This window comes from Engystomops pustulosus, chromosome 5, assembly GCF_040894005.1.
Source record: "Engystomops pustulosus chromosome 5, aEngPut4.maternal, whole genome shotgun sequence".
In the NCBI taxonomy this organism is placed as follows: domain Eukaryota; kingdom Metazoa; phylum Chordata; class Amphibia; order Anura; family Leptodactylidae; genus Engystomops; species Engystomops pustulosus.
This window is the reverse complement of record NC_092415.1, coordinates 133,375,491-133,389,554: the sequence shown is the minus strand read 5'-3', so window position 1 is coordinate 133,389,554 and position 14,064 is coordinate 133,375,491. Positions and strand designations below refer to the sequence as shown.

At 36.5% G+C, this 14,064-nt stretch overlaps 1 protein-coding gene across 2 annotated transcripts in view; it reads left to right on the top strand.

The window, feature by feature from the left end:
• Positions 1–12,676, top strand: part of VWC2 (von Willebrand factor C domain containing 2) — a 388,287-nt gene extending 375,611 nt beyond the window's left edge. For both annotated transcript variants that reach the window (XM_072153096.1, XM_072153097.1), the window contains one exon: positions 12,246–12,676. In XM_072153096.1, the coding sequence (XP_072009197.1) occupies positions 12,246–12,397 (152 nt within the window). In that variant the 3' untranslated portion in view covers positions 12,398–12,676. The remainder of the gene's footprint in view (positions 1–12,245) is intronic.
• The last annotated feature ends 1,388 nt before the right edge of the window (positions 12,677–14,064 follow it).

Here is a 14,064-nt window from a genome sequence, read left to right as displayed (position 1 = left end):
CATTTTGCAGGTTAAGGCTCAGCCCGATTTTTTGGATTCTGACCTGCGTCGCTTTATATGGTTATAACTTTTGAACACTGTTACTTATCAAAACGATTCTGAGATTGTTTTTTCCCCACATGTTGTACTTCATTTTAGTGGTAAATTTTGGCTGATAAGTTTTGCGTTTATTTACAAAAAAAAAGAAAATATGATAAATTTTTTGAAAAATTTGCCATTTTCGAAATTCAAAATCATTGCGTTTCCAGGCAGATAGATTTACCACCTAAATAAGTTGCTGAATAACATTTCCAATTTGTCTACTTTACATTTTCATAATTTTTGATATGTCTGGATAATTTATTTTGATGTCACGCGGCTTACAAAAAGAATATCGCTTTTCCGGATTTTCAGAATTGACTATTTTGGGGATAAATACAGTTTGGAATGAAATTTTACATATTTAGCATCAAACCCCCCTATATAATCTACCCATTTTCAAATCTGCACCCCTCAAGCTATCAGAAACCGCTTTTACGAAGATTGTTAACCCCTTGAGATCTTCATAGTAATTGAATCAAAATGGAGGTGAAATTTAGAATGGTCAAATTGTTCCCTTATACGTTCATTTAGCACTAAAATTTACACATTTCCAAAATATAAAAAGAGAAAACCCACCATACAATTTGTTCTGCAATTTCTCCTGAGTACATAGACCCCCCACATGTGGCCGTTACTTGTTTTATGGGCGCACAGCGAGACGCAGAAGGGAAGGAGCGCCCTGCAGCTGCCAGGATTTTAGTTTCCTCATTGGCCCCTTTTGAAGGCTATAAAATTTTCGCTTTTGTGTTATTGGGGCCATGTGATGCCATTTTTTTTGCGGGATGAGATGCTTTTTCCATTGTTACCATTTTGGGGTTGGTATCACCTATTGTTGAAAATTTAGGAACTTTTTTTGAGGGCAGGAGTAGAAAAGCATCAATTCTGTACTGGATTTTTTACTTTTTTTTTTTTGGTGTTCACCGTATAGACTAATAATCATGTTATCTTTATTCTATGGGTTGATACGATTACGGGGATACCAGACTTGAATATATTTTCTTACGTTTTACTAAATTTGTCAAACAAAACCCTAATGTGGGGAAAAATCTATCATTTATGTATTGCCGTCTTCCAAGTGGCATAACATTGTTACTTTTTTGGCTACGGAGCTGGTTGATGGCTTGTTTTTTGCGGGACATGTTGTACTTTGCACCAGTATCATGTCGGAGTACACATGGTTTTTTGATCGCATTTTATAGCATTTTTTGTGGGATTGAATAGCTAAAAATCATAATTTTTGGAAGGTTTATAGCAGTTTTTTTTTACGGCGTTTATCATGGTGGTTCAATAATGATTTACTTTTATTCTACGGGTTGTTACGGACGCGGTGATACTATATATGTGGGGTTTGTGTTATGATTTAGACTTTTTTTTTAGTTATATGTCTCTTTATATGTTTTGGGGGTTTTGGGCATTTTTAGTGATTTATTACTTTATTTTTTTATTGAATAACATTTTTTTTTTTACTTTTTCACTTTTATACCATGGAACATGAAGAAGCAATCTTCTGATTGCTTCTTCATGATAATATTCTGCAATACTCATGTATTGCAGAGTATTATCAGTGTCAGCCTATGCACTTGCATAGGCTGGCACTGTGCCAGTAAGATGACGTCACAGATGCCATCTTACTGGCAATTCTTGCAGGTAACTCTGGGGTCCAGATCGGACCCCAGAGTTACTATAGCAACGATCGGCGCACCCCGAAAACGGTTCGGGGGGGCCGATCGTGGGGGAAAGACCCCCCAGATACATGTTAGATGCCGCGGTCGCGCTGACCGCGGCATTTAACGGGTTAAGCACCCGCGATCGGAGACAACTCCGATCGCGGGTGTTACACTGGGGTGCCGGCTATCCGTCACAGCCGGCACCCCGTCTTTCCCGATGCCGGTTCGGCTCAGATCTTGAGCCAAACCGGCATCAGCTCAGCGTCCGATATATCGGACGCTGAGCGCTAAGTCACTGAGCTCAGCGTCCGATATATCGGACGCTGAGCGGGAAGAGGTTAAACATACTTTATAGATGTTGTAGAAATATTTAATAAATGACTGTATTTAAAAAAAATAAGATATACTATGGAATGCAATTTATAAAAAAACAGATTTGTTTCTATTTGGTTGTTTTAGCATGAGATTCATTGCTTCCATTGTTACTATCCCTTGCCTCTTCTCACAATTGATTTCTGACCATTTAAATGAATCCTTAACCCCTTTCTGACCAGGCCTTTAAAGGCTTTACTGATCGGAGCATTTGTATTTTTTTTATACTTGTTTTAAGGCCATAAATTATTGATTTAAAGGCAGTGGCGTAACAAGACCCCAGTGGGCCCCGGTGCGAACTTAGAAACGGGGCCTCCATACACCTAAACCCTCACTGCCGGCTCCATACCACATGTAATTCTTCAGAATACACATATTTCATATATGCATTCCACAGATATAACCACATATACACATATGCATAACACCGGGGCATAACCAGCTGAGGTAGGGCCCCATAACAGACCTTTGAATGAAGCACGCATACAGTATATACACAGAAAATTTACAACATATACAGTATACATACACAGCATATACACACACATATACAGCATATATACACAGAATACACACACACATATACAGAATATATAAACACTCATCCATTATATACAACATACATATATATATATATATATATACACACACACACACACACACACAGCATACATACACAGCATGTATACACACACATACAGTATTACAGCATACACACACATTTACAGCATATATATATACACACATGCATCCAGTATATAAAGCATACATACATATGCAGCATGTATACACACACACACATACAGTATATACAGCATACACACATTTACAGAATATATATACACATGCATCCAGTATATACAGTATATAAAGAATACATACACACAGCACATATATACACACACAGCACATATATACACACACAGCACATATATACACACACACACACACAGCACATATATACACACACAGCACATATATACACACACACACACACAGCACATATATACACACACAGCACATATATACACACACACACACACACACACAGCACATATATACACACACATACAGCACATATATACACACACATACAGCACATATATACACACACATACAGCACATATATACACACATACAGGCATATATACAGCATATATAAGCAACATACACACACATACACAGCATATATACACATGCATCCAGTATATACAATATATAAAGCATATAGATACATATATACAAAACACAAACATATACATATTCTATTAATTATACTCACCCACTCACAGGACGGGCCGCAGTTGAGTGGGTGGATAGGCCTGCCCGCTGGTGAAGAGGGTGGACGGGCCGGTACGTGCTGCAGGTCGGACGGAGCGGGCCCGGCCTAGTCGCATGTTGGACGAGGCGGGCCGGGACGTGCACAGGTCAGACGAGGCGGGCTGGGACGCTCCAGAGGTCAGAGAGGGCCGTGCCGAATGTCTGGCGGAGCGGGCCGGGCCTGTCCGCAGGGGTGTGCCTGGAAGCATGTTGGGTGGGCGGTCCGCAGTAGCTATCACCGCCCCCTTCCCCTGGCAGCTATTGCCGGGGAGTGTAGCTTTTACAGGAGGGCCCGGGCCGCGACTCGGCTCGTGCTGCAGCTCGGGCCCATCACTTCCCGGAACCCGGTTATGCCCCTGGACAGAGGCATTAGTGACATCCCCGGCCCGGGCCCCCCCGTCCGATGGGCCCGGTCGCAAGTGCGACCGCTGCGACCGTGATCGGTACGCCACTGTTTAAAGGCCATAACTTATTTTTCTTGTGCAATACCATAAACAACTTTGCTGCATTTTTTGTGACAAATAGGGATATAGTTAAAAATAAAAAAAAAACATTTGGGGACCTTATTTATTTTTAGGTTTTTTTTGGGGGGGGGGGGAGTTAAAGTTACAAAAACTGGAGAGAAAAAATATTTTTTATGATGTATAGTTATATATGTTTTATGTTGTTTTAAAATGAAGTCAAAATTACCATTATGAATTAATTCCCTTGTATGTAACGGTTGGGGCAACTATTTCTATGTTTTTTATAGTGTAGCAGGGGATTTGTTTTATTTTATTGGGGAATATTAATGTTTCTTTTAAAATATTTTTCTATAAGTAATCTGTGTGTGTTTTAACTTTTTTTTACATTTTGTCTTAACTTCTGGTTTACACCTGTAACTGGGGCATCTGTAAGAGCCACAGTTACAGGGGAAACAACCTCCCTTGGGGACTCAAAGGATCAGAGCTAGACGGGGTCTGATCAGATTAACCCTCTCATTAACCCCTACAAATCCAGCAGTCACTGGACCGCCAGGTCTGTATTGCCGGTTGCAGTGCCCGAATTCCTCCTCTTTCCATTGCGCTACTTGAGAACACTGCTGTGAGGAGTGGAGAAGAGTGAAGCGGGAACCACTCTTCTGCCTAGAGCCTCTGGCTGTCAGTCCTGCTCCAGTAATTAGCGCGGGAGCAGAAGAAAGCTCTGTGCCCTTAATTCTTTCATCAGTGGGTGGTTCGGGAACGAGTAAATTAAATTATAATTAGTTAACTTTGTCCCTATAGACTGCACACATATGCATTCTGTTTCATATGTCATCCAAAAAGCAGCTGCTTGCTAGATCTTGCAAAAAGTAGTCACATTAATAAACAAGCATTTTACAAATAAACAAAGGATTTTAGGATGCGTAGTTTGTTGCAATGCAATTTCTGGTAGCTTTCTGTTTCTGACATTCTTGATTGAGCTCATTTATGGTTCAAAGTGGATTCATAAGCTAACAGGACGAGTTTGAAAAAGAGTATATTTAAGAATCACGATTTGCTTCCATTTTCACTTGTGTATGATTAACACTTACATATCATATGAAAGGTAATATCTGTTATTTCTATACAGCATTCATTTTAACTGCCCTATATTCTCTTTAATAAGAGCTCCTGCAACTATTGTGTTGGTTAATGCAATATTGAATATATGGCATTTAAGCTAGTAATTAACATCCCCAAAGAGTTGCTGTCCTATGAGATTCCCTAGTAGGCTGGAGGTAAACCCTAATAACCATTTATGCCTTTACATGCACAGGCAGCAATACAGTAGAATTGATTCTTTTGCAATAATATTGTGTAAATAAATACGATGTTCATAGCTTTTAAGTATCATTAAAAAGTGTGATACTTTGTTAAAATATAACTTTCAATGTTAAAACCTCCAAATGGGGGCTCACCTAGTCCCAATGGAAGTATTTCCATAAATTAGTACAAAGAAATAAAATGTTAAAACAAAAAAGGGACAACATTCCCCTTAAAATAAATAGATAAATAAAAACAAGTTATATCTTTTGTACTGAGAAAAGATTACTTATAAATGAAAAGTGACGCAAGATATAAAGTTGTGGTCTTAATAATGTTGAAGTACTGTGCAGACATTTAATGTTACTTCCATTAAAACACTTCTGTGTAGACAATACGTATAAATCAACAGTAGTACCTCACTGGAAATGGTGAACAAGTATGACCACTCAGAGTAATACATGTGGGAAATATACTTAGCATGTTTGAATGGAGTTAAAACATACAGCATGACAGATAGAATACAATGAAATATATTTACTTATGACTCCAATCTTCAGAATGAAAGCACCCTAATTCCCACTTTGGTTGTGTGGGGGAAAGTAATTGTTTGAGTTCATATGAACTCAACAACTCATGTGAACTCTAAACAACTCAAAACTATTGGAGTAGACACGTAAGGTCAACTCAGAGCTCTTGAAGCAAAGTGGCTTATGGATAACAAAGTTGCTTGGGAGTGTCCATCACAAAGCCCTGAAAAGTCCTATTGAAAATTTGTGGACAAAGCTGAAAAGCCAAGCCAAGGCGTACTTGAAAAACGACAGAGTAAAAAGTTGCAAAAAAAGTCTCAACTACGACAAAAGTCACAAAAATGAGACAATTTGCCTTGCAGAAATAATGATACATGTCCCTCAGTGTGTATTGTTAATAAAGGTGATGTTAATAAAGGAATGTGTTATTTTGTTATCCTAAGTACATATAAGGAACTTGTCTTCGTGGTAATATCCCTTTAAGGACTTTCAAGCCATGAAGGTGGAAAGAAGTACAACAGATGCAGGACACAGTGTCCTCTTTCCATTATTCATAAGAGTCACTGTCATTTTGCAGGGTACAGCAGATGACCATTTTAATTACTCATTATCAGTACTGGGATACCGCCACAGTGGAGTATTTAATGTAAATAATTAATTTCAAAGGGAAAATGTAGGTCATCCACTCTGCATCCAAATCTGTGCATATCTTTATAGTAATTTACAAGAATATCTTCGAGAGAAATGTGTCTGAATTATATCAAATTATTTGTAACTTTTTTACAGTGTTAAAAGTAATTACTTTTTATAACAGTCACATATAATAGATACAACTACTATATTGTATATTAAATAATTTAAGAAACATTGAAATGGCTGTAAATCTTATTTGCATTTAATGAAGACCTGTCAGCTCAATTTAGGACCCTTATGGACTCATGGTTTAGGCTCCCAAGTTGACCTTTTTGAAATTATTATATGTAAAAAAATAAATACATAATTCAACTTACCAGGATGTGAGTCCCATGAACCACACTGAACTCACATCAGGAGATACCACGTGTATAAATACATTGTAATTATCAATTATAACTACATTTAATATAAATTGACACTACATACATAGTATTCAGCATTCATATTAACCCCTTAATGACTACCCTATCGGGATTCTATGGCGCTCATTAAGAGTACTTCTTCTGACACGATGCCTTTTTACGGCGGCGCGTCAGAAGAAGATTTCGGGCCATTGGGTAAAGAAAGAGCCAGTGTCCTGGACAGGAGCGGGAGCCAGGACATAGAAGACCGGGACTAAAGCCGGACCAGGAGCGCGGAGCGGGGAGAGGTGCTGGTCTGGGGACGGGGCAGGCACGCAGCGAGGCACGGGCTTACCCGCGATCCGCAGCCAGGACTGCTACCCTGTTTCCCCGAAAATAAGACAGTGTCTTATATTAATTTTTGCTCCTTAAGAGGCACTAGGTCTTATTTTCAGGGGATGTCTTATTTTTCCATGTACAAGAATTTACATTTATTGGTGAACAAAAAAAAAATAAACTTCTAAAACATCCTTATTACTCTCCAAACTCTGAACTATTGGAATTTTTGGCCCCAATCTCTCATGTTTAGCAATAGAACTTTCCTTAAATGAGCACTTCATGTCCATGTAGCAGCTTGTAGCGTATTTGTTCTGCAACAGTCAGTGATTTTATTCTGTAATTCTTCCCCCATGTCACAACCTCTTGCAGCATCTAAAAAATCTACTAATACTAATGTATGACATGGGGGTCCGCTGCAATGGCGGCCGCTAGGTCTTATTTTCAGGGGAGGCCTTATATTTCTAAGATTGAACAAAATTGTACTAGGTCTTATTTTCGGGGGAAGTCCTATTTTAGGGGAAACAGGGTAGTACTACCGTGACATAGTTTATATAGTGTATAAATATTATTTAGGCTTTTTTTTTAAATCGCAACTTAGAAATCAAAGTTCATTTTATTGCTTTAATCCATTGCCAACACTCAAAATTGAACGTCAAGTCAATCAATTAGACAGATACTTTCTAATACATATATGTAATAAAAGCAGCAGTATTTGCATATTAAACATATTCTCGAAAGGGCCACACCAATACATAAATGCACAACAGTAGAGGATGTTGTATTATGGTGATTGTCTTTGAAACAATATTTTTGTCATGTTTTGCATGCTTATTCTTACAAATCTCATTTGTTCAGAATTTTGATGATTTTTTTAAAAGCAGTGACTTAATTTACATCACAGAGGGGAAGATTCGGACAGAAGATGATATTCCAGCATATTTACACTCTTAACTACACACAACATAACTACAAAACTAAACTTCAACGACTTCAATGAGTTGGCTTCAAAGCTTTAAAGTATATCACTATATTGCTGATGCTAGATTTCAGAGAAGATGGCAACCCCCAAAATCCTATACCAAAAATAGAAAACAAAAATTAAAATTACCATTGTATTCCCTTGAAATAGTTGTGGAAAAAATGTATGGCTGCTTTAATTTTTGTACAATTTTGTATTATTCCAGCATGTTTCATTCCCTATGGAGAAACCTTTATGTAAAAAATACACAAAGAGCATATCTCACTTTGAAAATATGTATGTCGTATTATTCACATAATTTTCTATGACTAAAGGCTCACACACATGAACTTGTGCTACTCATAGAAATAGTCCCGATCCCACAGACTACACACCTTACAACGTTGAGAAGTTCTTGCATTATACCAAAGTATGATGCAAGAATTTCCTATCTGCTGTCTAAACAGTTCAGGAGAAGCAGTCTGGCTACCAGGCAATTAAGTCATTGTATCATATTTATTTATAATGCAAGGACTCCAATTATGTGCAAAGTGCACAGTCTGGTGGATGGGGCCAACAAAAGGGCCTGTTTCTACAGGGCTGCACACAGGGCCGGTTCCAAGTTTCAGTAGGCCCATAGGCAATAGAGCCTTGCAGGGCCCCTTTGCAGCGAACTCATGTGGGAAATTAAGAAACTTAGTAAAATATTCCCTAGTTTATATTTCCAAAACAGCCCTGTCATGGTTATTTATATACAGCCCCCTCATAGTTTAATTATATACAACCCCATCATGGTTCTAATATATACAGCCCCCCATGGATTTATTATCTACAGCCCTCCTCACCAGGCACATTGAGGCTGCTGGTCCACAAACCAACATTAAATGACAGTATAAGGATCACATTGGAGTCCTTAGATATTCTAGGTGCTTTAGCTTTACACAAATAATAAATGACTGGAAAAGAGTCTTAAGGAGAAGAGTGATCTCCCCTTAGTGACTAGCCTGTCATGAGCAAAAACATCTTACCATTTTCACCCCATCTTTCAAAAGCCATAACTTTTTAAAGGAATTGTAAAAAAAAAATTGAAATAGTACACCTTTTGATGCGTTTAATTTATGATGTGTATAATAAAACATTATTTTCCAGGTCAGACTAATAATAGTTTTATTTTTCACCTTTCATGCATTTTTTGGTCTTGTTTTACAGCACTTTTTTTCATTGTTTTTTAACTTACTCTTTTTGTGCACTGGTTAAAAAAAACAGTGGTTGTTTTTCTACAATTAATTTTACTTTGGTGACCAAATATGGTAAATTTTTTACATGTTTGGGTTTGTTTAACTTTTTTTCCAACTTTTAATGGTTTGTCATAGGTACTTGAAGATGTAATTATTTGATTGCTTTTAAAATATACTGCACTACTCATGTGTAGTATATGTCAGGCAGCCTCTGTCAGAGTCTGCTAGGGTCCTTCATGAATGTGCAGCAGAGTTTCAGCAAGCAGTTGGATAATATCCTATAGTCCAAGTGCATCATCACAAATCTGGTTGACATTGACTGAAGGTAGTTTATGGTGTGCTGATACAGACCAGTATGTACTCTCTGCACCTGTGACGCCTTGGCCTATTCAAAGCATAATATTAAAAAAAATGTAAATCCTATTTTCCAGAATATAGAGCTACTTAATAAAAGTAATTGAAATCCAGGGCTTGTTTCCTGCGGGATAGATTGTACAGTACTTTCCATTAGCAGCGTTTTATATTCCATGCAATGTACTAGGAAGCTGTAAAACATTCTGAATATAGTAAAATTAATGGAAAAATGCTGTTGGGCTATTTTGACTTGTTATTATGAGTTTGTTCAGTCCAGATCCCCTTTGTTTTTATTATTTTTAATACCTTAAAAAAAGATTTTTACATGGTCCAACTTACGACATATTCATTGATTCAGGGGCCCTGAATTTTTTGAAAACAGGAAAGAAGCTATAATTACCTTAGACTGTAATGAAGAATTAAAATGCTACCAGCCTTTTAATCAGTCCGTTAATTTCCTCCGCGCGGTCCGTCGCAGAAAAGAAGATGGCCGCTGGTCACATGTCCACATCACATGTCCTGTACCTGCCTGGGCAGGGTCATGTGATCATCACTATGTTTGGCTGTAGTCGGTTGGTTGCAGTGCATCCAGTATGGTCAGTGTTGTGGTGATGGCAGTTACACATCATTACTATGGTAACAGAGCAAGAAAACCTGTTACATCATCACTGTTAGCAGAGCATAAGTGGTTGGAGGAGTTACTGAAAACTAAAGGATCATGGAACTTGTAGTTTCCAGTGGCGGCCATCTTAGTGATAACTCCACCTACTTTAGAGAGGCCATAAAATTTGTAAATCATAAAATCATATTATTTTAGCTCCGTTTTGTGACTAATGACATTGAGTTTTTTTGTATTTATTTATTTATATCATCAAGGGTTTTTGTGTCAGACGTTCATATTCCCGGAATACCCCTTTAAGTGAGTGCAGTCTTGATACACCAATATAGCAATAAATCAAAAAACAAACTGAACTATAGTATAAAAAGGGGGGTACTTTATTTACCCAAGTGTAATGTTTCAGATCCTATTCAGGATCCTTTCTTAATCAGCTTGAGAAAGGATCCTGAACAGGATCTGAAATATTGGGTGAATAAAGTACCCACTTCTTTTTTTACTACATTTTTGGAGTGCAGTCTCGTTTTTTGATCTATATATATATTTCTCTATTGCAGTATATTGTATGAGCAAGGAGAACCCTTAAGGTTTAAAAACCCTAGGGGACCTAGAAAAATCCAATTTATGAAAGGTTCAATTTAAAACACAGATTTTAATAAGGTAAAATTAAATTTTTAAAAAAATATATAAAAAAGTAAAAATTCAACCCCCCTGTATTAAGAACACACAGAAAAAAAAACCATAATCTTAAACATGTTATGTACCACAATGTGCCATAAAAAATTGGTCAAAAGAAAACTGCTAAAAGATAAGAATAATTCCCATATAGCGTTCTAAAGATCACACGGATTCCAACATCTTATCAATGAAAACATCAGCAGATCATGCAAAAAATTACCCTTTACACAACTCTGTATGCTGGAGTATGAAAATGTTCCAGGGTATCAGAATATGGCAACACAATGAAATTTAAAATGATAAAAACATAACAAATCTACTGCCATGTGGTATCTTGTACTAATTCAAAGAATCAATGAATGTTTCATTTAGACAGCAAAGTGAAAGCCTTTAAATACAAAGCCTGTGCGGTAATTTCATTATTTTTTACATATACCCTGTACAGTGCATGGAATATTAACTGATGCCACTAGGAAGGACAATATGTTGCGTAGAAAAAAAAAAGATCAAACATCTATGCTCACTGAAAAAAATATAAAAAGTTATGGCTTTTTGAATGGATTAAGTATAAAATGAAAACTCAAAAACTTAAGAGGTAATTTTCTTCCACTATACTTTATGCATCAATTCCTAACTGTTTTCTAGATCTCTGCTTGCTGTTATTATATAGAACGCTTCATTGTTTATTTCCAGTGGACATAAATCTGACCATTATAACCCACAGCTCTGATCACTCTCTATGATACTAATGAGCAGTGCACCTGTGTGACCATTAACAGATATTTGTCCACTAGAAGTAAACATAGAAGCTTTCTATAAAAATGACAGCGAGCAGAGAACTGTAAGGAATTGATAGAGAAAGTATATTGTAAAATTGTATTACTTTTCATCATACAAACAATAACATTAATTTGCCAAAGTGGGAATACCCCTTTAAGAACTCCAATTTCACATAAAACCAGTTGGGTGTGAGGGTTTTATGTATGTTTGTATGTGCTTTGTGCACCTTGTGTATAAACTGTAAATAAAAATGATCTGATTTAAAATATTTACATGATTGGGGCTGAACTGCAAGACCTCAGGGCCAAAGAGCAGTTGATTGGTGGAGATTCTTTTGATTTGTATGGCAAATATTTGATTACTGAACAATATTGAATAACTGATTGCTCCAAATGTATGGAATGTAATACTGCTTTATTGTCTCCATACAAAACTGTGATTGATGACTGAATGTTAAAATAAGAGTAAATGATATACAACTAATAATTGAAATTATTTACTTTTTATTTTAGGACCAAACTGTTTTGCAGAGACTGTTGTTATCCCGGCTGGAAGAGAAATAAAAACTGATGAATGCACTATATGCCACTGTACCTATGAGGAAGGCACCTGGAGAATTGAAAGACAAGCTTTATGCACTAGACATGAATGCAAACAGATATAAATGTTAAAAAAGGATATCATTCAGCTGCATCAATGGACTTATGGCAATGGACAATCTGAAAGTAACACATGACAAAAAGTAAAATGACAAAAAACTGTTCCAACTACTGTATTTCTTTTTCATAAAATGTAAGATAAACAAATTTTGGAAACAAAAAAGATATAGATTTCTGTCTGAATAAATGTGTATTTTTCACAGTACTTAACTACACTAAATATTCTCTGTATCTATAGATCCTTACAGATCAATAAATGTTTTCTATAGATAATACAATTAAAAGACTGTGCATTTTTTGAGTTACCATAAACATGTTAAATGAAATTGCAGTCATTTAGATCACAAAAAACATAAAACAATAGGTATTTGTTCTTATAAACACAGAACATATATTTAATATTTTAGTAACAATCGACAGTGAAGCAGCACTTTGTTGAATAAAATAGAAGTAGTAAAAAAACATAGTAATGCAAGGTTTCGCCTTTTCAATCAAAGCATTCTCATGCTTGAGAATGCTTTGATTGAAAAGGCAAAACATCACCTTACTGTGGTGGAATAAAAATACTTCTATTTTACTCAACGTAGTGCTGTTTCACCGTCGATTGTTACTGGATTTTGGGGTCGGTTGGACCCTTTCAGAAGACTTACTATTCCTTTGGACATGCTATTTAATATTTTACATGTTAAAGTGGGTTTCTTTGTTTTGTTTCCTTTACTTTTTGACTTACAATCATGCCTCATTGTTAAACAAATGATAGACAAGACACAATTTCCAGTAATTTGCACATAATTTTATAGCCCTTTTCTACTGATACCCTTTTTCATTTTTGCATTTCCCTTTTGCTCCCCTTCTTTAAAAATCCACATTTTTTTCCGTGTATGGAGCTTTCAAAGGGATTTTTTTCAGCATAGCCAATTTTGCATTGCAAAATAACAAAAAAAAGTGGTTTCGGACATTTGGGCGCTACTTTCCATTGCAGGTTTCACAGCTTTTAATAGCCAGTTTCTTATTGATAAATCGTGACTTTGGGGAAGTGGTGATATCCAACATGTTTATGATTTTTATTGTTTATTTGTATACGAGTTCTGGGGAAAGCGGATAATTTAAACTTTTAGATCTTTTAATTTTTATTTTTTTCATATTGCAAATAGAGGAGCACAAGAGCACTGAAATTCGTAATTTTTTGTTTTTGATTAAAAATGCCAGCAACAGAGTAGCAAATATTTATACCTTACCATTTTTTCATAATAAATGCAAAGCAAATATAACAATTTTAATTATTTATCAATTTATCCATCTGCTTTCTGAACAATTGGTTGGGCAATAAGTTCCAGGTTAATTCCCAAATTGATCAGCGAATCACAGAAACCCACCGGAAGTCACATCATTGTGGAGTCCACATAGTATCTTTCTCTGGAAGTACTATCAAAGGGGTGTTCTCATCTGGGCATTGACATTTAACTTAATTCACCTGTCATGTAGATACATTTATTTAATCGATTTTTATTTTAACAACATGTGTCAACATAATTTCTCATAAATGTAGCCCTTTCCCTTAGAAACAAAATTGCTGTGTATGGAGTGATTGCTGGAGTGATTGCACAAAGAAACAAATTTGTCACGGGTGTCTCTGCAATCCACGTCACGGATCGTGGGGGCGCCCCTCTCC